The sequence below is a fragment of the Diplotaxodon limnothrissa genome, linkage group LG14, assembly GCF_057381915.1.
Source record: "Diplotaxodon limnothrissa isolate DT_005_m linkage group LG14, D_limnothrissa_male_GT1.1, whole genome shotgun sequence".
Lineage (NCBI taxonomy): Eukaryota > Metazoa > Chordata > Actinopteri > Cichliformes > Cichlidae > Diplotaxodon > Diplotaxodon limnothrissa.
The window spans coordinates 19,023,302-19,051,241 of NC_140609.1; the positions used below are offsets into that span (position 1 = coordinate 19,023,302).

The following is a 27,940-nucleotide window of genomic DNA, read 5'->3' on the forward strand; positions in this document are numbered from 1 at the left end:
CTCTGGGAGTTAAAAAACAAAAACAAAAAACAAAAACAAAAAACACTAATATAAGGGTCCCCCTGTCACTGAGCTCCTAGATAGTCAGTAGCGCCTTTCCCATGACTATGACAGAACCTGTGTAACATCTCTACATTTTGTAATAGAGAACACCAAAGGAATACTAACAGAAATATCACTATCACTACATCTTAAGGATGTTCTACGACACTGTGGTGGCATCTGCTATCTCTAATGCTGTGATCTGCTAGAGTGGTGGAATGGCAGAGAGGGACAGGGGGAAACTTAAAAAACTGGTCAAGACGGGCAGCAGGTCAAGACATCAAGCAGGTTTGGGAGGACAGGATGTTGTCTAAGCTAACATCCATCATGCACAACACCTCCCACCCCTTCTATAAGACTGCACGAGCACTGAGCAGCTCGTTCAGCAGGAGACTTTTACACCCACAGTGTAGGAAAGAGCGCTACCACAGGTCATTGCAGCTGCTAGAGTCTATAGCACAGTTTAACATGGTTATCCTACACATCACCTGTTTAATTGACATATCATATGTTTTTTAATTACTGCTACTCATTTGCAGCTTGTTTGTATGTCCACTGTATTTTCGCCATTTTTCCATTTTGTAGTCATAATGAGCTCTCCATCATGCAGCCCTTCAGAGATGTCAGCATTCATAGAGGAACCTTGTTTATGAAAAGCTTGAATTTGAGCTTTTACAGTAAACAGCCAGCAGGAGGCAAAACAACAACCCACTGCACACTATATTATATTAAATATTACTATTATTGTACGGTCCTCCTTACAATATAAAGCACCTTGAGGCGACTGTTGTTGTGATTTGGCGCTATATAAATAAAATTGATTTGAATTTAATTGAACTATATCTCTGAGATGCTGCTCAGCACTGTCTCAGATAAAAGATAAAAGACTAACCAAACACAAAAACTGAAGATGAAGCAGCAAGGAAGCACAATCAGGAAAGAAGCTGTAATCAAATGTCTCATTAAAATCTTTGCTTGTTTTAATATTTTTACATTACTCATTTCTGTTTTTAAACTGATGGACTTTGTCCAATTTTTTCACTCATGTGTTTTTCATACAAAGTACACATTGACTTTTTTGTTGTTTTCATAATTCCCTTTTTAATTGTAATAGTTTTTAAGTAATAGTCACCTCAAGGAACGTTAAATGATGTATGGTAAAGACCCTGCAATCACACAGGTCTCAACATATAGTTATTAAAGTCTTTCAGTATTCAATCCCTGTTTTTATTAATGAAGGTGTTACCTAAATAACAAATCATTTTGCTCCAATATTAAAAAATGTAATATCAATGCAATCACATGGACCACTGAGGTATCAAAGACTCTAAACGTGACAGTAAGCCAACTTTCCAAGGAAGATACTTTTCATACTACCATAACCATAAGCTTTGCTCTTTTGCACATCGACTATTTATTTCAGTGCAAACATAATAACACAGCTGCCAGGAACAGCAAAACATGCAAAGAACAGTGATATAATCATAGTAAACACTGAGATTGATCGTTGATACCACATGCTGACAGAAAAATAGAACATACTCAAAATTAACTGAAACACGGAGTCTTAAAAACAGCAGTAAACATTTCCTACAAGCATGCGTTGTAGAGATTTTTATGGGGTACTTGTACAATCAACTTAAATAAAGGATGTGACACCTTGACCCGTATAAAGAATTTCCCAACAGTAACCATGCGCTATCACTGAGTACTGCAGAGGTATGGTTTTGAGTGGTGGAAGTATGTGACCTTTAATATATTTGCAAGTTGCAAGGTAACAAAACCACACAAAGTATCACCACATTTGATACAGTGTAAACAAACAAACTATTATACTGTCACGTTATTACACTGTCACATTAAGACTTACATTTTGATGCTCAGTTTACTCTTGAAATATATTTTTTTTGATGAAAACTAACATTTAGTTTCAATAAATGGGTGAAATCTGGATAGTATTGAAGTATTGAAGCCTTTTGATTTTTATTAAACAACTTGCTACAACACCCACAATAAACTTCAGCAGTTTGCCTAGCAACACAGCCATTGTGACTGATGTGGGTAAAATGTACTACTTGTCTTTTGATTACAGTAGCTAATGATCACTTTATGTATTCATGCGTGGCTTTCATAAGGGGGCCTCTTGCCCAGGAAATATCAGCAAGCTTCCACAGGAAGTGGTCTAAAGCAGAATGTCGCAGCAGGTGCTTTCTGCTTTCAGTCAGAAATACAATATCACTCTTTGAAGTGTAATTATCTACACATTTCAGTTAAAAATGTAGCATTACTAGCATTCAGTTAAGATCACTGATTTTTGTGCTAAACATATAACTCCCATATAAAGGTAAATATGGCAAACCATTGCTTTAAACAACTGAAACTCGTGGTCTTGTGGTTTCTTTCTGTGATAATGAATAGATTAATATAGCATCGTGCTGCTCACATTGTACGAGATGCTGAGGAAGATGCACGCTGCCAGGTGGCCGCTCCTTTTTACCTTGTGCCTCACGTGTGTGTGTTCAAATGGTAAGTTTTAAAAATATATATATCTATAGATAGATAGAAGTCGGCTAATGAAAAGTTAATGAAAAATTTCATGTATTTAGACAGTGATTTTGTAACATTCCGATTTTACTCATATTGATAGAAAAAGGCATATCACTGAATATATTTTCTAATAAAATAATTTTGTCAATATTAAGGAAACATAAACTGTAAATGATGCGAGAAAGGTTAGTTGAATGCCATATACAGATCACACAAGTTCAGTGAAAAAGTGAAGCACTGTCAGTCTTCATGCACTTTTTTGTGGTCTTCATTTGGTTTTTATCTTCATCTTAATCTGGTCTTCACAGTCAGTATACTTTCAAAAAAGTCTAAACTTGTGTGACATGAATGTACACAATGAGAGTAAGTAAGAATAAGATGTTTCTAATTAAATATAATAATCAAGTGATTTAAATGGTAAATGGACTCATTCTTATGTAGCACTTTGCTACTCTCTTGGAGCACTCAAAGCGTGTTATATGCGCTTTATTTAGGAAGAGTGAAGGTGTGAATTCAGCCTACAGGCGTGCAGTGATTAAAATGTTTGTATGATGAACTCCAGCCAGGCTGCACAAAAGAGCACAGAGGGGAACCATCTATGCCTCGTTTTTGGTGACAGTGATCTAAATGAATCTGTACTAATTGATGGAGGTGTGAGCTCTGAAGTAGGCAGAGGGAAATTGAAAAATAATCAGATAAATAAAAAGACTGATAAACTGCTTAAAAGACAGAATAATTATTCTCTCAGCAGGATCATGATCCATGGTGTGAGAGCTACCTTTTGATAGAATATTTTCTCACCTAATGTCTCACTTTTCAAATCAATACTGTATACTTTCACGTTTTGGTGTCTAATCCAGAGAAATGCATATTCACTCACCGGTCACCTCTTTAGATATATTATTTTTATATTGCGTTGAATCCGGGATTTGCCTTCAGAGCCGCTGTAATGATTTTGTGTCACAGATTCAACTCGTTGCTGTAAGAGTTTCCCAGATATTTCAATCCATATTGATATGATAGCATCACACAGTTGCTGCAGATTCATCACATCCATGATGTGAATCTCCTGTTCGACCATATCCCAAAAATGCTCTAGAATAAGATCCGGTGACTACTTGACTACAGTGATTCTGTTGGAAGTAGCCATCAAATGATGGTACATAGTGGTCATAAAGGCACACTGTGGACATGGTCAGCAACAATACTCAGGTAGGCATTTATGCCATATTCTGACCCTAGCACCCAAATGTTGTGGCTGATATCAAGATTTATGAAACGTTTTTCCAAATTGCTTTCGGCCAATTTTGGTGACCCTGTGTGACTTTTGGCCTCAGTTTCCCATTCTTAGCTGACAAAGTGTCCCACAGTGGGGTGTGGCCCACAGGAAATGGTTGTGTGGAAAAATCACAATATATCAGCATTTTGTTCTGAAATACTCAGAACAGCTCCTCTGACACCAACAACAATGTCACATTCAAAGTCACTTACATCACCTTTCTACCCTATTTTGATACTCGGTTTTTTTCATTTCTAGTATCTTTATCCAATATATAACATATGACCCATCAGATAAGAAAAACCTCCCCTTCATGCACTATATTATTTTTATGTGTTTGTTTATTGTTGTACAAGTATAACATATCTTCTATAATATTCTACAATATTTATAATATAATATTATCTTCTTTAATATTTATAAGCTTTTAGATTTTTTTTTTGTCGTCAGCTCTCTTCAGCTAATCTTATCGTCATCGTAAACATTGTTCGCTTTTAACTGAAATTTTTATTTTGCTGTGGTAAGACCTATTAAAAAATGTCTGTTCTCATTCCCTATATAAGCTTTTTTCAAATAACTGTCTTTCAGAGAAGACAGCAAGCACACAAAATTATGATGATAATTGATTTGATGTTACTTTGTTTCACGCTTTGTGGTTTTTGTAGCAACAGATCCTTTGCCGCTTCAGTTTTTAACTACTTTTGGTGTAACTGTACATTGGCATAAGATATGGTTACTCTGTTGAAACATTTAAAATTGCTTAAATCATTTTAACATTTTTACTATAGATCATAAATTTTTACACTAACGTAGTACCACAGGCCAGTTTTAATCAATGTGTAAGGGTTGTATAATATAGTTGTATTTATTGTGATGACTTTTTGGTCATTTGAATATGAAATAACTAAACTTGATTATATTTCATTTTTTCCTTGAAGATGAAAAATCTTGTGAGGATTCAGTTAACTTCTGTGAGAAGATCAGTAAGACCGTTTCACTTGGCTCGTCTGTGCTCCTACCATGTAACCTTCGACCAAACAGCTCCAATTGGGTGACATGGAGCCACGCTGCCACAAGGCAGGCAGAGATGGTGCAGCTTTCATCTCAAGGGCATGTTAAGTTCCTGGACCCCAGAAATGGCCGAGTCAAAGTCTTTTCAAACGAGCAAATCGACGGGAACTACTCTATTAGAATTGATGAGCTTGAAAAATCTGACCTAGGGTGTTACCGCTGTCGACGGCAGTGTGTTCAAGTCATGGAAAGTCGTAAGTGGAGTTTTATTTTAAGCTATGTTAAATATTCAATACTAAACAGCAGCCTGTAGAGTTTCTTCCTTTCCAGGGTCACAAACCTCAAGACCCATTACACGAGAAGGGACAAATGATTAAGCGACTGTTTCCTGTGACACATATTTTGTAAAACCACAAGTTTTCATGCAGGTGCAAGTACCGCCGACATGTGGCCAGTCATTTACATCTGTATTGGTGTGGCTGCACTCCTTCTGATGGTTGTTGTCAGCTTCTACATCTACTGGAAATGCATAGGTGAGAACCTGACATGTCAGACACAAAGCTGAAACTGGGTGGTTTAGTAATACAGTTTGCTTCTGTTTCAGTTTGCAGTAAAAACAAAACACAGGACAGTGCCGAGATTCCCACCATTGCAGGTACAGAGTCTATGCCATATATTCATATCTGTGTTACATCCTTTGTTTGTAATTTTTTTCACTTGTTACCATATTTTACGAACACTAAAAAACTAAAAGGGAATTTAAACTGGGATTACAAAGATATGTATATATAATATATATACTAAAATATCATTGCTGTTTCACTGGAAAAAGGTAACAGACGCAGGCCGGTTTGTTGTTTCCTACATGCAGCTCAGTGTTTAACATGCTAACCTGCAGTAACTACCTGCTGGCTTCATATTTAGCAGACAAAATTTGTAAAAATTTGCCAAGACATGGAATAGCTGTCTTCCCAAAAATCTCTGAATAGACCCTTAATTTGCTCTGACAAATGTGCCACTGCAGATCCCAGTGCTCCACCTATGCCAACAATCAATGTACCAGTGGGTGTACATGTGCGTGTACAACAGGCAGCAGGAGCCTACGGTAATAATCTCGTCTACGGTGAGTTTACTCATCTTTTCTTCCCTCCTTACTTGCTAAAATACAATCAAGTAACTGTCTTCCACCTGAGAAATAATGATGAGTACGTTTTAAACAAATCTTTTTTTGAACAACAGAAAATGATAACCTGCGCCCAGCAAGTGCAGAACCCCCCAGAAATCACTATGACTCACGTGGAGCTGTGCAGTATCTGGACAGCATTCAGCCTCAACAGCCCGGTCACAGCAGCGGTGGGATTTATCCAAACGTGGATCAGTTTCACTTTGAAAGGGTGGAAAGTCAGAGAACCAGACAGAGATTTCATTTAGGTGCTTGGAAAAAAGTCACTTTACTTACGGCATTACTGGTGACTTCTAAATAACAGTGTGAAGTAACTGTCTTCTCTTACCCCATTAGAGCTTTTCAGCAGGTTACGGCAAGCAAGTCTCAGCCGGCATTATTACGGTAATCTTTAATTATATTTACATTTAAATTATTTCATTATTATGAGTTCAGTTCTGTCCGATTTTGATTCATCCGTTTTATTTCACAGTTAACCAACGCGATCTCCGCAAGCAACACGCCACATCAAAGCAGGCGGTGAATCAAAAGAGAGGTAGTTTGAGTTGATGATAAATGAGGAGAATGTCTGACAATAAACACAAAACACAGATTCCTTTATTAACTCACATTTCTTTTCCAGTTGGCCGCGAGAGGAAGAAAAACAAAGACAGTGAGTGTTGACTTCATCTGTGGGCATGTTACTAATCAAATAATACTGTACACTGAACTGCTGTTTCTTCCTTTTTAGATTGTGAATACAATAACCCGATTTACAACACAAGCTCAGACCAGCTCAACCGGCTGTAGAGAATGAAGGACAGAGATTTAAACTCCTTCCACAGTGAGGATTACTGATTTGTTTATTTTATTTCTTTGAAGTGATTCGTGTCTTATTGTATTTGTTTGTAGTATCACTGCACTTACTTCACTCCCTGTACTATTCTTGTTTCTGAACTGTTGATGTTTGTATGCTCTTTTACTAAAGTTCATCATTTATGGATCTTCACATATAATATATTTGCAATCTAAATGTACACACATTCAGAGATGTGTGTTACTTAAACTTAATAAAAGAACCTGTATGTACTAAATTTGGTTTGACTTTTATCACTGCATGTTAAAGCAGTTCTACGGTGCTTTCACTGTCAGCGCTTGTACCTTCTGTCATAGTAACAATGAGATTGCATCTGAATCCCAACTTTTCATTATGTCACCAAGGATTGCTGCATCATTGTGAAAACTATTGCTAACTAAATAAAAGAGTGGCAGATCGTAGTGTTCTTTGCAAACACACACACAATCACACAAATGTTACTGCTGAGTGCCAACCAAATGCCTGATCCTCTAAATCTTCCCAAAAACCGATTCTGTTCATCAGGACGTAGCATTACGCAGCAGTAGAAACAGTACTACTCTATGTCTCTCATCCAAGTGACCGGACATGCCCTTTGTTTCAATTTTAACAGCACACTTGTGAAGTTTGATGTAGGTCTCTTATCTGGTTACGGTGCTATTACAATCACAAACTGAAAACTAGGTTTGTGCTAGTTTTTGTCACCAGGACCACATTTTTCCATGATGTCAGCCTGTTAAACTTACAGGCTCAGTGCAAAGACACTTTAGAACGTCATATGTCAAATAGCATGCCATTAACATGACATGCTTTAGTACTGAATAAATCCCACTCTTATTTCCATAGGTAACAGAGCTATAATATACAGCGTAACACAGCTGAACAACAACACCTACAGCCACAACTCATCTAAGTTGAAAAACGAATTAATATAGTTGACACCTGGTTAATATACGAGCTCAATTCAATTTTATTCTTATGGCACCAAATCAAAACAACAGTAACCTAAAACATTTGATTTCAAATGTAAATTATTATTCCCAGATACATACTTCAGTTTGCAGCCATATGCAGTATTAAGGCTGCGTACCACACTCATATGCCGGCAGATAGAGAAATGCTTTAAGAGGAGCAGGAGCAAAAACAAGAGAGCAAGAAAAGCATTGTAGAAAACCATGCGTATGAATTCATGAGCAAGTTGGTCTTGGCAAAGCATCATCCACGTGACTTGATGGCAAAAACAAAAGCCAACACATCACAATCTGAGCAACGCAAAACAGTTGATGTGATGAAGCTAGCTGCTGCTTAAAAGAAGAGGGGAATGCCGAAAAAACCGAATGGCAGCTGATCACACCTTCTTTATTTCTGTTAGAGAAACCATAGACAAAACATTTTTACAAAGCCCATGAGAGAATTTCTCTTCCAAACCCAGGAAGCACGTAAGCACTTTCTTAGTTGGGGGGTAATGGATATTCAGTGGCAGCGTCCTTACATGACCCAACACAATGTTATTAAGTAAAGCCAGATCACAAAACCAGCAGGTAATACATTTCACATAGTTTGTACCAACAGCACAGATCGAATGGGTGATCACACTTGCTCTCAGTTTCACAGATCTGCCTTGGTGTGAAAAAGGTTTTTGCAACCCAACACGGCAGAACTTAGTTTGTGAAATGGTCTCAGCACTTTCTGTAACTTATGATTTAATGTTCCAGTTTGGTTTTGCGGACACCTGACACATATGAGAGGTTCTAAAATTAAGTGAGGTCAAAAATACTTCTAAATATAGCTGCAACTCTTACAGAGCCATGATTGATCAACGGACATCCTCAGCACTTTAGTGGGTGCAACCACCTGAACCAATCTTTAATTTTTGTTTCATGCTTCACATATAAGGATTCTGATGACAAAACTGGGATGAAGATTTCTCCTTAATCAGAAGAAAGTAAAGGCCCAGGAGAAACAGAGACGTGACCATCAGCATCTGTGTTGCTCTTACTTAACGTTCTCATCTCAAGTTGAATTTTATTTCCAACCACAACAACAGTAGTTCCTTCTACTGCTCAAAAGTTAACCTAATTTCACTAGATGCAGATGCAACAATAGCAGCCATAACCAGCAAACAAAAGCACTAACCCCAAAATGACAAAAAACAAAACAGGCCCAAAACAGCCAGAGCTCAATAACCCATACAACAACAACTCCCCACAGCACAGCCCTGTTCCTCTGCCTAACCCTAATCTAACTGACCCTCACGCTTAGTTTTCAGGTGCTACTTAAGTTGGGTACTTATGCATTTAAAACCACAAAACTGGTAAAATATAAATGGCAAAAAACTGTTGCATCCTTGAATGTGTCTCCAAGGCAACCCTTCAAACCACTTTTAACATTACACTATCAAGACCTCGCAATGAAGTCAAAAGGGAATTCCCTCTCACACCTAACAGCAATTTTCTACAAACCAAGTACAAGCCTTAGCTCAAAACCAGGAAAAACCCCCGCAGAAGAGAGCTTACTGAGCAAACATGCAGCAGAACAAATCACATTCTGTTCTTCACTACAGCTGCTTCAGTTACCTCAGAACTAGAGCCCAACCGATGATCTGCTAATATATCGGTACCTGCATTTGCAGTGGCTGATAAATGAAATTGTAAGCATTTTATAAAGAAGAGCTGGACAGGCATCCTTCAAACATGAGTGTTAATTTTGTTTTGAGTTTTAGTGTTGGTGTTACAATCAGAAAGAGAGATGAAGGGAGTCTACAGGAAAGGTGGAGCTGTGATATACCAGCTCACTGGGCCAAGGTGTACCTCATGCTCATGCATGATCATCCAGTAAGCTCAGAAAACACCAAAATAGAGTTACAGAGTGCCAAGTAGTCCTAGCTACTCTAAATGTTTCTTATGTAGTGTCAATAGAATACACTGTCTTTTGGATCAAGATATCACTGGAGGAAGATGGAAATGCAAGTATTAACATTTGCATTACCTCCTCATCTTTGTAAGACTTGTCTTTAATTATCCTCTTTAACTGAAATGCTAAATTTAACAATGATTATGCAATGTATTTATATTTATGTTAAAATCATTTTTGTGCACCCCGTCAGTGGTGTTTCCATCTACAGAAGTAAATGTAATGAAAACTCTTATAAGACAAAAAAAAAAGACATAAGTTGCACATGTAAACACTTTAAAATCTATTTATTGGATTTAGACTGTCATATAATATGTGATATATTGACATCAACGTTCAACATTCTGCTAGAGGCAGCTTTTAAAAGAAAAAAAAAGGGTCCCATGATGAAGTTTACAGGGACATCAGCGCCATCTTTCTGCAGCTCATTTACAATGAAGTGTTTCTGGTGTCACTCAATCAGCCAGCGACACTGATGGAAATTAAGTACCTGAACTGTTTTGACTATTCAGTGTGCACTGTTTTAGTATTTGCAGCCTATGAAGAGATGTCCATTACTGGACATCTAATACTGGATTTTATGACAAACAACAGTAATAAAATGTCTGTAGGAAATTTTAATATATTAGATCTCAATGACATTTAAAAACAGTAATAGTACTAAAGTAAGTCATCTTAATTCCCAACATTTACTCCAGGATCAAAGAGAGAATGCAGTCACTGGACGCTAATCTCAAAACATAAATAATAACTTTTTATGTAAGAAACCTTACAATCTTTGGTGAATTAAGCAGTTTTATTATTATTATTATTATTATTATTATTATTATTATTATTATTATATAAGCATTGGGTGCATATAAGTAATGCAATAAGTCAATGACACTGACATGCCTCAACAATTTAGGCTTCTCTCACCCCCGTTCTCTGCGGCCTGCTGGAGCGGGGGGGCTAGGAGGAGTTGGCCGTCCGACTGCGGTCTAGAGTGTGGGGCCTCCCTGCTGCTGCGGAGTCGGGGCGGTCTGCCTCTCCCCACCGCAGGGAAAAGGGTAACACCACCTGGGTCTGGGTGCAGTTCCCCCCTCCAGGGGCAAGGGTACCTAGACCCGGTTCGTAGAGTACGCTTGGGGAGTGTGATCGTGTGTACAGCGTCTCTTTATGTCTGTCTCCACGTTGGTTGAGTGTGGAGTAAGTGCATATGAGAGCATGAGGGTGGGAATGGATGTTTGTATCTGTGTGTGCCTGTATGTCTGTGTCTATATGTCAGGTTGGGTATCAGACGCCACCTCTCTGGGGACATCTCAGGCCCTCCAAGGTTTGGAGGCCTATCTCCACCCACCACCACTTTCCCTGCCAGTGGCGGACTCCCTCAGGTGTCGGTGCGTTGGTGGTTCTTTGTGTCTGGGGGTGGGCGTCCAGGTACACACCGGCTCACTCCTTGGCGGCCGCTTATCGGGGCCTGGAGCCTGGGGCTCGCTCGGGCCACTTCGGAGGTGGGTTGCCCCCGGCCTCTCGGCCTGGGGCTCGGTCACTCAGGCACAGCTGGCTGCCGGCGGAGCTCACGGGTGCGTCACTGCAACTCCCCCTGGCTTCTGCTCCGCGGCTGCTGAGTGAGCCCTCATCTGGGACTCTCCTCAGCTCTTACTGGGACAGTGGCGCGGCTGCCCCTCTGTTGGTCTTCCTTGGTCTCTTGTGTTCTGGGGGCCTCTGGATGTCTGGAGTTTTGATCTCCTCCATACCTGCTTCATACCCTGGAGGACGGGGCTGTGGCCCCCCCCACACTCCCTAGCAGATCGTTACATGGAGAAACCTTTGGAATGCAAGCATGCTGATCCACACAGGTATGCACACAGGTGCACACATGGGTATTCACAGACGCGGACTACAGCTTTCTTGGCTGCTGCCTCAAAGCACATTGTGCGCTGTCTATCTTGCGTGATGCACAATATCGTTTATTATTTAGTATCTACTGATATCTACTGCTAGCTAGTTTATTGTGATGGTGCTGGTTTTTTTTTTTTATTATGTTGCTCTTTGTTGTTTGCTTTCTCTTCTGTTTTTTTTCTCCATACAGGTGACCCAGGTGTTTTGTTTTTTTGTTTGTTTGTTTTTTTCTTTCTTCTCCCCCTTCTCACCGTCTCTTCTCCCCTTTGGTTTTCTCTCTCCCTCTTTCTTTCATTCTTTCTCCCTGTCCTATCCCCCAGTCATGTCTGTCCCTTATAAAAACAAAACACAATAAACACCATTTATGTCTCCAGAAAAAAAAAAAAGTTATGTGTGTTGCAGGTATCGGTCTAGTTATGCTGTTCTTCAGTTGGTTGCTGTCGATCTTCAGAGCCAAGTACCATGGATATCCATACAGCTTCCTGATGAGTTAGTGCTGATCAGCTCCTCCAGAGTCAGAGCAAGTATAAGTCAGAGGACAGACGTGCTGCAGGGTGCTGTCCACAGCATCTTTGATGAAAAACTGTTTGCCAAGCCATGATTTGTCCTCTGATCTGTTTAATAAAGTCAGTACATCATATACATACGGTGCCTTTTACAATATCACAAGTGGTTCCTTTACAACAACAGAGCTCTGATCGCTGCTGTGCAACATGAACAGTCGTGTACCAAAAGGTGTCTTCTTGGTCTGAACTTGGGCCAAATTGTTTGATTTGTGATTCATTTCTAACCTGCAGACTGTGTTTTTGTCTTAAAGTGCAGACATGAGTCAGGGCTGTTTAGTTCTTGTTGCTGAGACCTCAGCAGACATTACAGTCTGTTGTTGCTGTGACTCTTAGGATCCAGCAGCAGTAATCTGTGTGCTATTTGTACTAAAAAGGTTTTGTTAAAACATCAGTTGAGACATATATGGATCTGCACTTAACGTTTCTTTTTTATGTACAAATGCTTCCCTCCTTTAGTAATACTCTGCTTGGTTTTTACTGAGTTTGTACACTTGTGTTGCAGTTAGGCAAACAGTCAACAGAGAGCATAGTTTTGATTTTAAACCCACATTTAAATTTAAATGTGATATTTGATTTATTTGCCGGAGTAACTGTTAAAGTTTGCTCTGTTTCTGGAGCAGAAACGCTTCCTGTGTTTGGGGTTAACAAACTAAACCTGTTGTCGGCATCACGGCCCTCACATGTAAAATATGATCTGTAGAAAGAAAAGTTACTTTCATTACATGGCTCAGTAAAATCCCATAATCAGTAAAAAAACAAAACAATTTAGGCTTCTGTTCTGGCCATTTATGGCACCACCAGTGAAATGAAGAGCCTGAACTCCCAAATCATTCAGAAATTTATTTACAAAAAATCAAAATACAATTGCAGGTAAAAAAAAAAAAAAAAAAAAATCCATTTCCTGAAATACCATTTAAAATCGATTAACTGAGAAACATGTACATATAATACAAAGATTAAGAAGCAAAACAAACATGGAAAAAGAATGATGAACTGTTAAAAACAAAGTCCCGATGAACTATTTGTGGGTGAACGGATGTGGGGGGCTTGACCAGTCATCAGACTTTCATCCTTCGCATCATCTGTAAGTTTGAAAGAAAAGAAAAAGACAAAGATTAAACCAAAACTCAGGAAAATGCATTTCAGCAACACTGCTACAAAACAAGATTTAATAACATCTGAATACAATAAAATGTTGTTGCACATGTCAGAAATAAAAACCACACCCTGTGCTGTTGTCCTTTCATAAACCACTGAAGTGTCAGATGTTTACCTTGCGAGCGCTGGCTGTCAATCCAGGAGACTTTGCAGATCTGCTGGCAGCTTGGGGAGATTTCCTCGATCCTTTCGTTACCACTTGAGGTGATTTAAAGTTTCCAGTTCTCCCAGCTTGTCTCACACCACCACGTGAACTCCCCGATGGCATTTTTTCCTGGTGCTTGCGTGCGCTCGTCTGAGCAGGCGACTTCTTCAAGCTGTCGCCTGGGGATTTACGTGCAGAGCTGCGCAGCTTGTTCAGATGTTTCTTCAGGTAGTTATTGCTTTTAGGGGTGTTTTCGATGGTAAACATCATTGACTGCCTCCGCTCAGCCTGAGAGTAATGCAAGTGAAACTTAGCAAAGCGCTCAAAAACAAAGTTTTGTCACAATTTTGTGTGAGCTAAAATTACACTCACTGGGCTGAGGGCAGCACGAAGAGTAGAGCTCGAAGGACCACTGCTCACGCTCCTGTTTTTCGGGGTGAGTGGACGAGGGAAGCAGCTGGCTTTCATCTTTTTCTTCAGGTTGAGATAAAAAGCAAACATAAAGTTACATTTTAAACATTTTTCTACTTATTTTGGATGACTATTCAATAACTATACAATATACTATCCACCAGTAATAGTATACCACAGTTTCCTGTTCATGGTTCAACCAACCTCAGGTGAAGTTTGGTGTAGGGACAATGTGGATGAAGGCTGCTTTGTGCCTTTTGGGCTCCTCAGCTGATAGGAGCTGGCGGTCCTTGAGGGTAGCTGGCCTGGCATCAAGGACAGACGGTCGGAGCGAGTGCCGGCAGCAGCACCCACCTGCCCCAACATGAGTGACTGTCGATGTGAGATGAGGGAATCCCGCAGCTGGCTTGGAACCATGGATGCTCGGTGGATTGTGTCTGACGGGTCACCTGTACGCAGCTCTTCGTCTGTAAAAACCAATGGACCGCTCCTTCCAGTCTAGAAGAAGAAAGATTTTAGTGCATTCAGTATACAGACGTTTAATTAGGAACAAATGGTAAATGGCCTGCATTTGTATAGTGCTTTACTCAGTCCCTAAGGACCCCAAAGCGCTTTACACTACATTCAGTCATTCACCCACACACACATTCACACACTGGCGATGGCAAGCTACGTTGTAGCCACAGCTGCCCTGGGACGCACTGACAGAGGCGAGGCTGCCAGACACTGGCGCCACCGGGCCCTCTGACCACCACCAGTAGGCAAACATGGAGTTAGTATCTTGCCCAAGGATATTTGGATGCAGCCATGCAGCCAGGAGGCAACCTGGGATCGAACCACCGACCCTCTGATTAGTAGCTGACCTGCTCTGCCACCTGAGCTACAGCCACCCAACACACTATTTGAGAAATTTGGCATCCAAGTTCTTTTCTTATCACCTCAGACTCAACAGGGTAGCTGCTTTTTAGGTGAGGCAGACAGGCCTTGTTCCTGGACTGGAGCTCCGCAATCCTCAGCCAGTCTTCAGGTCCACCATCAGGCTCGTTTTCTGCTCCAACGCAGAAGGTACTGGTGGCTGAAAAGAAACAGATGACGCAAAACAGTTACACATACACACAAATCTCAGGTTTTACAGTTGTTACTATGAACGTGCAGCTCCAATTTCAGCTTCCATCAAAAACAGTGATTCCCAAAGTGTGGGCCAGCGTCCCCTTATGGGCCACAAAGGTACTGCAGGTGGGCCACATCAGTAACAGAAATTTAGCTTGAAATCACTCACAAATACAAGTTACATACTTATATAAATTTAGTTATATAAAAAGTGAATTATAACTAGTAAAGGGAGGTGGTTAGTTGAAATAATTTTAATTAAATAATCTTTACAATTGTAATAACTGCAATTATATTTCTTCCATAATCAAGCAGCCTGAGTTGCTCCAACTATACAGTAATTTAATAATGTTATAACTGCATTATAAATAATGCTGTTTCTCTCTGAAGGCTTATTAGAATTACGATTTAAAACTTAAATGAAGTTCCATCACGATTCTGCAACTCTTTCCTTTCAGGAGGGAAAACTGATCCTTTTACTCACGCTGTACATGGATGGTGCTCCGTCTGTACCCTGGAAGCCCAATGAGTTGGTCGCTGGCAGAGCTGGTCCTTCTGGCGGGAGTGTCAAACAGCTCCATAGACACGGGCCGGGCAGAGTTTGCATTAGCGAGGTTTGGCTGGGAGCGAGCTGAAGCCAGGCTGTAGAAGGTCTCATCAGCTTCACCGCAGCCCGGGGTCTTCTACAGATCAGAAATCAACAGTCACAACTACAGTAATACTCGGATGGAAGTTTTGGGATATTTAGAAGGGGAAACGTTGGACCACTTAAATGTATTGTTAAGGTGCTGCGGTGAATTATTATGTGCTGCCAACAAGCAAGTGATGTACACAAAGATCTATTAGTCAACTAATCTTTTAGTATGATAGTTAAAACTTGAGACAGTGATTCCTTGTTAGAGAAAGGCATCATCAGAGAAATTTTAGAAACTGGTTAAATGAAACAATAACAATAATACTAGTAAACCTTCATCAGCATAGTGACTAAATTACATAAATAGTGAAGTTGAAACACCTGTAATTTAAAAAAAATACAGAGAATATTAAAAATGAACCAATTTTATCAGTGTGTATTATTGTGAACATGCAGTAAGCGTGTGTGAGTTTCCTCCACCTTGGTCATAGTGATGTTTATAACCTGTGTGGTTCTGCGGCGTTTGACTGATGAAGTTGGATTTTTTTGGGTTGAATCCATAATTTCCTCTGCACCGGTCCTGAGAAAGAAAAGGAATTTGAAAATGAAAGATTTTGAAAGCAATTAAATCAGTATTGTTTCTAATACATGAAATACAATTTAGACACAATTATCTGTACAATTGTGTCCTATTCAGTTTTATACATTAAAATTACATTTAAGAACAAATGTTAAAGGGTCTGAATAATAAATTATTTTACTACAGTAACCAGGAAATAAAGTACTCACTCCTTAAAGGAGTAAAGAGTTGCAAAGTGTTTCGTAATCGCACAATATTAGGGGACAAGATATAATCACTGCTAATTCTTAAATTTTGTCTTGATAATAAAACACGTCTTGGTAAGATCACAACCAATCTAGAGCTAAAAATGCGTAAGGAGTATGACCACAAAAGCACCTCTTGACTTGTCTGGTGTTTATAGGAGTAAAGTACAAAGTTTCCAGTGACTCGGCCTTTAGACCCCGGCGTTTGGCTGCCAAGCGTTCTGAACTGCGAACAAGTGGTGTGCTGGATTCATCGGGCGCTGAGAGTTTTCTGAAAAAGTTTGTTTTAAAAAAAAGAAAGAAAACAGTGTGCATTAATCACTACCCCCACTAAATCTTTCCAAATCCAATATAACACTTTCACCTTCCACACAGTGAGTGTCTGCATGTATACAGTTGTTTTTGGGAGAACTACCACAAAGGTGATATTCAGAATTCTGGCAGGTGTTTGTGTGTCTAGTGGGACATATTGTGTTTTGTCAGTACTACAGTAGTCATGAAACATCACAGGTGTGTCGTTGGGATTGAAATGAAGTTTGAGGATGTGTGTAGGAACACAGAGTGGAGGCATGTCAGAATTTATGGGCCACAGCCCCTGAAACATGAATATCAATTTGTCATCCCATTTGGATTGTTTTCCATTTGTAATGCATTACTGCATCATCGTGTGAGTCATGTAATGCATTTTAGTCCAAGAACACACTGACTTCAGCTGGAGCCATCCTGTACAAGGTGGGCTTCAGTTATCTGTTACTCAAGTCACAGCTTTTAAAAGATTTTGCATCTCCTCTTCTTTAGAACACCAATCTTTTAACTTTGTTCTGTGCGTTTAATTTATTTTCCCATCTGTTTGGTGAACAAGTCCTATAAAAAGATTCTGAGAAACCTTAACCCAACACTTACCTTGTGGAGTTTAGAGAGTCTTCCATACTGCTCTGGTCCAGGCTATCTGAGCTCATAGCTCTCTTCACCTGTGCTCTAGTGCAAACCCCCGAGTTTGAGTAAGGCACCTCAAAGAAACACGAGCTTGTTGCACTGCCTCCATTGGCATGAATCTTATTCTGTACTCTTAAATTCTGGTCAGCACGGGCAAGCTGAAAGTAAAGAAATTGTGACAGAACAGGTTAAAATGCTAAAAAAATAAAATAAAATTCAGGTGTGGTTTTAATTTCTTCTATGTTTCTGCTTATTGTGTTCAATCGTCATGCTTTAAACTGCAATACTAACCTGTGCCTCCAAGCTGGCCACCCTGTGTGAAAGTGTCTTCTCATTGGCTTGAGCCTTGTCCAAATCAAGCTGAAGTACTTTCTTTTCCATTATCATAGTGTGCATTTCATGCTCTTTAGCTTCAAGAGAAAGCTTGAGAGCATCCACTTCTTCTTGGCTTTTCTGGAGAAGCTGCTTCTTGCTGTTGTAATGATTTGCAGCCTTCTCCATCTGTGGTATTCAAAACACGTATCTTAATTTTCTAGTCCAGATCATTTATCTCACACACAAAAAAATTCTCATGAACAAAACAATTATATTAAGAGATAAGCAGAAATAAAAATTATTACATTCTCAAACAAATCCAAACAGATGTTCAGTCACAAGCAGTAAAATATATTTTGTAACAGTTTCTGGTCACACCAACCTGAGCCTTGTAGTGTTCAGCAGCCTCTGATTTAGTGGCAAGCTGTTCCTGCAGATCTCTCTTGATTAGCTCAATTTCTTCTGCTTTCTCTTGCTCTTTCAGCAATTTCTCATTCTCCATTTTCAGTATTTCCAGCTCTTGCTGCAGTACAGACTCAAGCTTCCGTGAGGCTACATTCTCCCTCTTTAGGGCCAGGTTGGCTTGGAGAAGTCTTTCCTTCTCAAAAACTATGGCTTCGTGATCTTTTTCTGCCTGGAGTATTCTAACCAAAAGCACCTGTTTTTCTTGGACAAGAGTATCCTTCTCTTTGAGTGTGGTAACCTGCATCTCCTGCACAGTCTCTTTCAACCTGATGTTAGTAACTTGTGTTGCTTCATGTTGTGTCAACTCTGCAGCTGCGGATGCAAGCTGTTGCTGAAGGAGGTTTATTTGCTGAGCAGACTCTTGCTGAGTTTCAACTAATTTCTGCTCTTTGGCCAGAAGCCTTTCCACCTCCTCCTTCAAATCCTGGATCTCATTTTGGAGAACATAGGTCTGTTTGGAGCTCTCCTGTTGTATCTCAGCCACAAGTTTCTCACTAGCTTCAGCTTCAGCTTTTGTTTTTTGTATCACGTTAGCTTGAGCAGTGACCTCCTCTCTGAGTGTGTTTATACTTTGGTCTTTATCAGCTCCAAGTGTCTTGACAACTGACAACTCTGCCTGAAGGACTTTAACCTTCTCCTCTGCCTTTGTGAGAGACTCTCTCATGTCACATACTTGGTTTTTCAGAGTTTTGATCTCTTGTTCTAGCATGTCAGAGTGGATTGAGCCCTCTTTTCTAAGTGTGACCAGTTGTTCTTCTTTGGCCTCGACCTGCTCTCTCAGCCGCTTTACCTCATCTTCTGAGGTCATCACCATATTTTGTAGAGAGTCCTTTTCCTGAGAAAACTCAAATTCCTTCTGTTTCAGCAGGTTTTCTTTAACCTGAGCCTGCTCTGTTGCAGTCTTCAGTGATTCATTCAAACACTGCACTTGACCCTGAAGACTTTGGATCTCATTCTGTAGAGCCTCTGACTCCATGTAGTTGTTGGTCTTCATCTCATCTACCTCAGCCTCTTTAGTCTGGATTTCCTGCTTCAGTCGATTCACTTCTGCTTCAAGAACTGAAATTTGCTTCCTAAGCTCTTCAATCTGCAAAGTGCTTTCCTCTTGCTGTTTGGCCATTACAGCTTCTCTGGCTTGAGCGTGCTCCTTGGCCATCTCAAGAGAATGGGTCATGCTCTTTATTTGGTTGTTCAGATCATCAAGCTCTTGCTGTAACAATTCAGAGCGTGTAGAGGCCTCAGTCTCTAGCAGAGCCATCTGTTCCTCTTTTGCCTGGACCTCATTTTTCATTCGCTTCATCTCTTCCTCAGAGGCAAACAGTTGTCGCTGCAACAGCTCTTTCTGGACGACGCTCTCCTGCTCCTGTTTTTCAAGCACAACTAGCTGCTCTTGAAACTTCTCCTCTGCCTTTGTGAGAGACTCTCTCGTGTCACATACTTGGTTTTTCAGAGTTTCGATCTCTTGTTCTAGCATGTCAGAGTGGATTGAGCCCTCTTTTCTAAGTGTGACCAGTTGTTCTTCTTTGGCCTCGACCTGCTCTCTCAGCCGCTTTACCTCATCTTCTGAGGTCATCACCATATTTTGTAGAGAGTCCTTTTCCTGAGAAAACTCAAATTCCTTCTGTTTCAGCAGGTTTTCTTTAACCTGAGCCTGCTCTGTTGCAGTCTTCAGTGATTCATTCAAACACTGCACTTGACCCTGAAGACTTTGGATCTCATTCTGTAGAGCCTCTGACTCCATGTAGTTGTTGGTCTTCATCTCATCTACCTCAGCCTCTTTAGTCTGGATTTCCTGCTTCATTCTATTTACTTCTGCCTCAAGAACTGAAATGTGTTTCCCAAGCTCTTCACTCTGCAAAGTGCTTTCCTCTTGCTGTTTGGCCATTACAGCTTCTCTGGCTTGAGCGTGCTCCTTGGCCATCTCAAGAGAATGGGTCATGCTCTTTATTTGGTTGTTCAGATCATCAAGCTCTTGCTGCAACAATTCAGAGCGTGTAGAGGCCTCAGTCTCTAGCAGAGCCATCTGTTCCTCTTTTGCCTGGACCTCATTTTTCATTCGCTTCATCTCTTCCTCAGAGGCAAACAGTTGTCGCTGCAACAGCTCTTTCTGGACGACGCTCTCCTGCTCCTGTTTTTCAAGTGCAACTAGCTGCTTTTGAAACTCGTCCTCTGCCTTTGTGAGAGACTCTCTCATAGTATTCACGTTGGATTTTAGAGTTTCGATCTCTTGTTCTAGCATGTCAGAGTGGATTGAGCCCTCTTTTCTAAGTGTGACCAGTTGTTCTTCTTTGGCCTCAACCTGCTCTCTCAGCCGCTTTACCTCTTCTTCTGAGGTCATCACCATATTTTGTAGAGAGTCCTTTTCCTGAGAAAACTCAAATTCCTTCTGTTTCAGCAGGTTTTCTTTAACCTGAGCCTGCTCTGTTGCAGTCTTCAGTGATTCATTCAAACACTGCACTTGACCCTGAAGACTTTGGATCTCATTCTGTAGAGCCTCTGACTCCATGTAGTTGTTGGTCTTCATCTCATCTACCTCAGCCTCTTTAGTCTGGATTTCCTGCTTCATTCTATTTACTTCTGCCTCAAGAACTGAAATGTGTTTCCCAAGCTCTTCACTCTGCAAAGTGCTTTCCTCTTGCTGTTTGGCCATTACAGCTTCTCTGGCTTGAGCGTGCTCCTTGGCCATCTCAAGAGAATGGGTCATGCTCTTTATTTGGTTGTTCAGATCATCAAGCTCTTGCTGCAACAATTCAGAGCGTGTAGAGGCCTCAGTCTCTAGCAGAGCCATCTGTTCCTCTTTTGCCTGGACCTCATTTTTCATTCGCTTCATCTCTTCCTCAGAGGCAAACAGTTGTCGCTGCAACAGCTCTTTCTGGACGACGCTCTCCTGCTCCTGTTTTTCAAGCACAACTAGCTGCTCTTGAAACTTCTCCTCTGCCTTTGTGAGAGACTCTCTCGTGTCACATACTTGGTTTTTCAGAGTTTTGATCTCTTGTTCTAGCATGTCAGAGTGGATTGAGCCCTCTTTTCTAAGTGTGACCAGTTGTTCTTCTTTGGCCTCGACCTGCTCTCTCAGCCGCTTTACCTCATCTTCTGAGGTCATCATCATGTTTTGTAGAGAGTCCTTTTCCTGAGAAAACTCAAATTCCTTCTGTTTCAGCAGGTTTTCTTTAACCTGAGCCTGCTCTGTTGCAGTCTTCAGTGATTCATTCAAACACTGCACTTGACCCTGAAGACTTTGGATCTCATTCTGTAGAGCCTCTGACTCCATGTAGTTGTTGGTCTTCATCTCATCTACCTCAGCCTCTTTAGTCTGGATTTCCTGCTTCAGTCGATTCACTTCTGCTTCAAGAACTGAAATTTGCTTCCTAAGCTCTTCAATCTGCAAAGTGCTTTCCTCTTGCTGTTTGGCCATTACAGCTTCTCTGGCTTGAGCGTGCTCCTTGGCCATCTCAAGAGAATGGGTCATGCTCTTTATTTGGTTGTTCAGATCATCAAGCTCTTGCTGCAACAATTCAGAGCATGTAGAGGCCTCAGTCTCTAGCCGAGCCATCTGTTCTTCCTTAGCATGAATATCTGCATTTAGCCTCTTGATTTCTTCTCGAGATGCTGTCTTCTGCTTCTCGAGTGCTTCCATATGTTCAGCACTTTGTTCTTGAAGTAGCTCTATTTGTTGGACATTCTCTTGTGTGGTTTTATCTAGTAAGTCTTGCTTCATGTGAATTTCCTGCTCCGCCTGTTTGAGAGATGAACTAAGGTCTTCCACTTGAGCTGTTAAGATCTGGATTTTGTCACTGAGAGTTTCTTGCACATTAGACTTCTCAAGAAGTAACTTGGCAAGCTCTTCTTCTTTGGCTTGAATTTCATCTTTGTTTTTGTTAGTTTCATGTGTAAGAATGTCAACTTCATCTTTGAGACTGTTAATTTGTTGCTCTTTAACAGCCAACAGAGAAGTAGCAGCAGCTAACTTTGTCTCAAGATCGTTCACCTTTTCTTCAGTCTGATGAAGAAGATCTTCCTTTGCTTGCTTAATTTCCTGTAGTTTTTTAATTTCTTGTTCACAAGCAGCAATATGCTGTTGTAGCCTGTCTGTCTGCTCATTTTTTTGCTCCTCAACCTGCTCAAGCTGAAGCTTAAGGACTCTGATCTCTTCTTGAAGAACTCCCCTCTGCTCATGTATCTCCTTAATTTCTTGGTGGCATTCCTCCAGTTGCTGAGTTTTAGCATGAATCTCCAGCTCAGCCTTTTTCAGGGAGAAATGTGTAGTCTCTAGCTCATTCTTCAAACCCCTGATTTCAGTCTCCAACATTTCTCTCTGGCAATTTAAGAAGAACCAACAATTATAATCAATGAAGTAGAAAATAAAATTTCCAAACTTAAACTGAAAATAGGGCTGCTCAATTAATCGAATTTTAATCACGATTACGATCTGGGCTTTCAACGATCATTAAAAATGACTGAGCACACCTCTCTGCATTTCGAACACGTGTCAGAGCAGCGGTCCACAACCTTTTTTGCGCCACGGACCAGTTTATGCCCGACAATATTTTCATGGACCGGCCTTTAAGGTGTCGCGTATAAATACAACAAAATAAAACTAGTACCAGTACCGAAAAAAAGAAAATTTATTCATACCACACGTGAAAAGACCAAGGAAAACTGAGTAAATGATAAAAATGATAACAAAATAATGCTGAAAAACGATAAAAACCCTGAAAACTATACATTTCACACCTGAGCCTCAACTCTCGCGGCCCGGTACCAAACGACTCGGACCGGTACCGGTTCGGGGACCGCTGATTAAGAGGACCCGAGGGATGCTCGGAAAGCTCAGCAGAAGTTATTTGGAGAGGAGAGTGACTGCCGTTGGTTGAAAAGAGAGGTAAAAAACTTCAGTGGTGTGGAAACATTATGGATTGGCGGAGTCAGACGTGGATCAAGTAGACACAGTGTGTAAACTTTGCTACAGTGTCGTAGCTGCACCACAGAGCAACACTGCAAAGTTCACTAAACATAGATGTTTACATTTTTCATTTATTTTTTATATTGCAAACATTTGCACTGTTATCAGTATTTTCACACTATTTTATATTATTTTTTGACAATCTTTAAAGTCATTATTCAACACATTGTTATTGTTAAATAAATATCGTCAAATAATCGAGATCTCAATTTCAGTGAAAATAATCGTGATTATCATTTTTGCCATAATCGAGCAGCCCTAACTGAAAATAAACAATTCAAGATGATTATCGCTTACCATAATATTTTATAAATTTTTTATATTTTCAATTAAGTTTGCTTTTAAAATTGTTAGCTTTTACATATAATTACCTCTACTATGGGTCCCATATTTTCCCCAACTTCATCCTTACTGGCCTTGCTTATTTCATCCTCCAAACAGGAAATCTTTCCTTGAAGGATTTGAATTTGTTCTGTAAGGAGTTCCTGAGAAATGAGAAAGGGAGCAGCTTACAGTAAATTAATTTGTATAAAACCCAACATTTAATGAGAGCAATGGAGAAATAAGATTACTTACAGTCAACACAAAACTAATATAACTACTCTTCTTTATTTATAATAAAATAGGCAGACATGAGCATTTAAATGTGCTTTTCTTCTGAGTCTTCAACAGACATGATGTTTCCTATTCATTGTCCTTTTTGCATTCAGATTTCTCTGAATGACACAGGAATGCATGTTAAACAATATCTCTTGTGAATCTATACCTTTTGAGCAGTTGCTTGGTTGAGCTCAGACTGTAGATTGTTTCTTTTGTTTCTCCACTCCTCCTGAGCGGACGCTTGACTTTCCGTCAGTCTACCAACTTCTGTCTCAAAGGCGGCAAGCTGTGAGCACACAGCTCTCACCTGAGAAAATTTTTAAAAATTAAAAAGGTTTTTCAAATCCATGTTTTGATCTCAAAACTGACACAAAAAACTCCTCAATACTTTAAAAGGTTTCTACTAGTGAAACACTCTCCAGAAACATGAAATGCACATGACCTTTACTGAATCCTGTCATGAGTGAGAATTCACTATCACAGATTTGCCTCAAAAGGTTTGGAAGCCGTAACAGCAGACACGTTCATTAGATCTTTAGTGTAATTAAGAGACCCTCAAGAAAAAAAACAAAACAAACAACAACTTAAAAACAAACAAACAAAAAAACCCCCAGAATATTTTGCATGTTATTACCTGAGAAGAAAGCACACCGTTTTCATCTGCAAGCTCATCCACTTTGCGCTCCATGAGTGAAGTGTTTGTCTTGAGGTCTTTATTTTGCTTCAGCATCTCATTAAGACGCTTTTGTAAGCTGGAAAATAAATAAATAAATAAAAAATTTACTTTAAAACACTTCTGTACAAAGGTCTTGAAGTACAGACTATTAGTCTGTTGTACAGAATTTAGTCTGTTGTTAGGGGGTTGCTAGGCAACATGATGACAAAATATTGTGTAACTTTTGTGGATAGAAATTAGATGTTATAGTTGTGATATTAAAATGATGATTTTATAGGTAGGGATGGGAATCAAAACCCGGTTCTTGTTGAGAACCAGTTCCCACTGTTTCAATTAACTGGAAGCCTAGGCTGTGAATCTCTTAAGATCTCACTGTTGGGTTTGTAAGGCCATGTTACTCCTAAATTTCTATCTTGTTCAAAGAGAAGATATAAAACAAAGTTATAAGCTAATCGACCTGTGTGTTCTTCTTTTTTAAAAACAAGAATCGATAAAGAATCAAGTTGTTAAACAGAATCGAAAAAGGAATCGGAATCGTGAAAATCTCATCAATTCCCATCCCTAGTTATAGGTTCATAAATCACTGTTCTTGGGTACTTACTCATCGTTCTTGATCTCAAGCTCATTAATTTGTTCTTTGGTAACATGCTCCTGATCACCTTGTTCTTCCTTTAGTTTATCCAGGCGGTACTGCAACTGGTTAATGCGAGACTCTGGGAAAGAGAGAGAAAGAAAACCAAAGCACGAAGCAAAGTCTACTGAAAACATGACAAGTATAAAAAGCTTAAATGAAAATGCAGACAATCTTAGACAAATATGAGTGGTGCTTTAACAAGAATTTTGCCATTTCTCAAGTCTAACAAAATGCAAACCATACATTCAACAGATAGTACCTCTTTGTTCAATGAGCGCAATCTTGCTGGCCAGCTCCCTCTCCAAACTATCTCGGTAGTCTCGCTCCTTGATCATCTGTCGCTGCATTTTCCTCAGCTGAAATTTCGGTGTGTTCATTACATCCTCCAGAGGAGAACTGCTGTGTGAATTAAGCAGATCAGAAAGGTAAAGATTTTCAACGAAATGATGACAACCTGTGGATTTTCATCATGTATATTATAAGATAATGTAATACAAGGAAGATTGGATTAACATAATCCATAAAACTGAATAAAAATGAATATTGCAACATAACCTGAAAATATTTAAGTCATATCTGGTACCTGACTGAAGAAGAAGCCACAGTTTCTATGTCCACAAATTTAATTCTACTGGTTCGGTGGAAGAAAGGAGACTCATCACCCAAGAAGGAAGAGATGCTTGACATGTTGGTACCAGAGGTGGCTGCTGATTGCTCAAATATTTCTTGAGAGAAAGTCAAATCTGAGACAAATATTGCACAATAGAGTCAAGCCAATTAGTTAGTTTGTTTTGATAAAAACTTCTTATTACAGTCTACCTCGGAGGGGAAAAACAAAAGTGACATATTTGCGACTTACGTTTTCCTCTCAGATGAGCGTCAAGTTCCTCGCTCAAATAAACACAACCCTCACTCTCCATCACAAAGGAACTAGTTAGGTGTGCTAGTTCCCGCTAGCAGAGTGGGAATAAATAAATAAATACACACAGAATTAAAATAATAGCACCAAGCAACTCATGAGAAATGAGATGAGATGTATAAGTGTGACCACAATACACCAGCAGCTCCCAGCTTACCTCCACATCGCAGTCCAACATGTTCAGAGTGCAGTGGTCATTCATCATATCATGGTATACAAGCAACAAAAGCACCTAGTGATGTTGCAATAAAAAAGTATGATAAGTGTTTTCTTTGGGCCTTTGAAAAGAAAAATGAAAAACAAAGAGGAAGTTTTTTACCTTTGAAATTTCAGCTGTTAGGCTGATGCCATCTCTAATGTGGTCCCAACGCAGAGAAGAGCTCTTGCTTGCATTAAATCTGCAGTCCCCTAAACAACAAAACACACACATGCTCAGGTCAGTAATATATTTATCTCCCATTATAATAAAAATGGTACCAGTGAGGAAGTTTTACAGTGAGGCTCAGGAAGAAAAGCCAATGATCTTTAAACATGAAGGTCAGTTGCTCACATACTGAAGCGTCCTTGTGCAAGACACTAAACCCCAAACTAACACTTATCCACTAGAGTTAATGTGTGTTATATGAATGAGTGAATTTGGCTTGTAGGCTAAAACACGCCCTGTAACAGTAGAAAAGTGTTAAATAAGTAGCAGTCCATCTACCAGGACACAATCTGGATCCCACCCAGGAATGCAGGGTGTGTCCAAAGGTGCAAAATATCTGTTATTTAAGGGAGAGAAAACAATGTGTTTAAAGTAAGGATGAGCTCCAAGTTCCTACATTAACACTTTCTGAAATACAAAGCCGTTTAAGCCCAATCAGACCATGAAATCCCCTTTGATCATATGTACTTCAGTCATTGGTTTGGAACAACATAAGCCTCAATAAGCTAAAGTGCTGTGATTCACCAGCTGGAGCCTTTATTACATATATCTTGTATTAATATCACACTCGTACAAAAAGACACTCTTTTAAGAAGTCTCTCCAGAAAGAAACTCACTTTCTAGAAACTCTGCAATGACTCTGAACCGATCCTCATTTGCATCATTTAGACAGGGGATGGGCTGCTTTTTCCTAAAATGACAAAGAAAAAGAAGAAAAATATAATAAAATAAATGTCTGTGAAGGTTCTCAGTCATCCAGGTCATCGTAGTCAAAGGAGCTTGCAAAGAAAAGCGTCTGGACTTCTTAAGTTACTTGAAGACGTTTCACCTCTCATCCGAGAAGCTTCCGAGAAGCTTCTCGGATGAGAGGTGCAAGGAAGTAGGAGCTCTATATTTTCCAAAAAGCAAACAACCAACACGTTTAACACCCTGTCAGTCGCTGACACTCCCTGTTTACACAGGCTAAACATTACACCGCATTGCCAGCATACTTACAGCATATAAACAAGTCTAAGTAAGATCACTCCGTCCTGCAAGTCATCGATGGTCAGCTCTGAGTCACAGAGTTTTAAACTGTTCACCTATAAAATTATAGTTTGGAGAGAAAAAAACAAAACAAAAAAGGGTGATTAAAACTTTAAACATTAGTGCAATCATTTCACCGTAATGTCCACTAACATAACTCAACTTACCCAGGAAAGTAAAGACTTTACAGCCAAGTTCATCTCCATCTTGGCTGACCCTTTATTCAAAAAAGGGATTTGCACTCAGGAAACTATAAAACAAAAAGCTATGTTAAATACTTGCAAGCTATCCAATTAGCACCGATTAACATTGTTGCACGACATTTTTTTTAACTACTACTACTACTTAACAAGTACCTGACAATAATATCTACACTATGTTTCAGCAAAGTTATTTTGACCATAATGTTTTAAAACACCAGCTGCCGACCTACTGTTGC

At 39.8% G+C, this 27,940-nt stretch overlaps 2 protein-coding genes across 3 annotated transcripts; one reads left to right on the top strand and one right to left on the bottom strand.

Annotated features, from left to right (window-relative positions):
• The first annotated feature begins 2,495 nt into the window (after positions 1-2,495).
• LOC146618718 (uncharacterized) lies at positions 2,496-6,851 on the top strand. The gene is made up of 10 exons (XM_085370604.1): positions 2,496-2,568; positions 4,807-5,133; positions 5,308-5,412; positions 5,484-5,534; positions 5,904-6,002; positions 6,119-6,310; positions 6,399-6,446; positions 6,535-6,597; positions 6,685-6,714; positions 6,793-6,851. The coding sequence occupies exons 1-10, from the start codon at positions 2,496-2,498 to the stop codon at positions 6,849-6,851; spliced, it is 1,047 nt and encodes a 348-aa protein (XP_085226730.1).
• A 6,467-nt stretch (positions 6,852-13,318) lies between these two features.
• LOC146618719 (uncharacterized) lies at positions 13,319-27,718 on the bottom strand. Of its 2 annotated transcripts, XM_085370602.1 has the most exons (24): positions 27,669-27,718; positions 27,472-27,557; positions 27,093-27,166; positions 26,371-26,459; positions 26,209-26,283; positions 25,992-26,085; positions 25,716-25,875; positions 25,392-25,531; positions 25,100-25,211; positions 24,457-24,574; positions 23,989-24,129; positions 23,594-23,707; positions 19,263-22,574; positions 18,177-18,914; positions 17,771-17,980; positions 17,447-17,637; positions 16,677-16,814; positions 16,199-16,298; positions 15,569-15,764; positions 14,913-15,049; positions 14,179-14,472; positions 13,936-14,037; positions 13,534-13,851; positions 13,319-13,342 (listed from the first exon to the last, which is right to left on the bottom strand). In XM_085370602.1, exons 1-24 carry the CDS (start codon positions 27,705-27,707, stop codon positions 13,319-13,321), a joined length of 7,002 nt encoding a protein of 2,333 aa, XP_085226728.1. In that variant the 5' UTR covers positions 27,708-27,718. The 2 variants fall into 2 exon arrangements, with proteins under 2 accessions (XP_085226728.1, XP_085226727.1); XM_085370601.1 differs by having other exon boundaries at positions 15,569-15,767; positions 18,177-22,574.
• Positions 27,719-27,940: the final 222 nt, after the last annotated feature.

What these genes read in the sequence shown, in the direction of transcription:
- LOC146618719 (XM_085370601.1), bottom strand. Translation starts at nt 27,707, where the DNA reads ATGGAGATGAACTTGGCTGTAAAGTCTTTACTTTCCTGG. An exon ending in GTGGCTTCTTCTTCAGTCAG is followed by an intron (nt 25,532 to 25,715) that starts GTACCAGATATG and finishes TAATTCACACAG; the next exon opens with CAGTTCTCCTCTGGAGGATG. An exon ending in AACACCAGACAAGTCAAGAG is followed by an intron (nt 16,299 to 16,676) that starts GTGCTTTTGTGG and finishes TTTCTTTCTCAG; the next exon opens with GACCGGTGCAGAGGAAATTA.
- LOC146618718 (XM_085370604.1), top strand. Translation starts at nt 2,496, where the DNA reads ATGCTGAGGAAGATGCACGCTGCCAGGTGGCCGCTCCTTTTTACCTTG. An exon ending in TGTTCAAGTCATGGAAAGTC is followed by an intron (nt 5,134 to 5,307) that starts GTAAGTGGAGTT and finishes GTTTTCATGCAG; the next exon opens with GTGCAAGTACCGCCGACATG. An exon ending in CGAGATTCCCACCATTGCAG is followed by an intron (nt 5,535 to 5,903) that starts GTACAGAGTCTA and finishes GTGCCACTGCAG; the next exon opens with ATCCCAGTGCTCCACCTATG.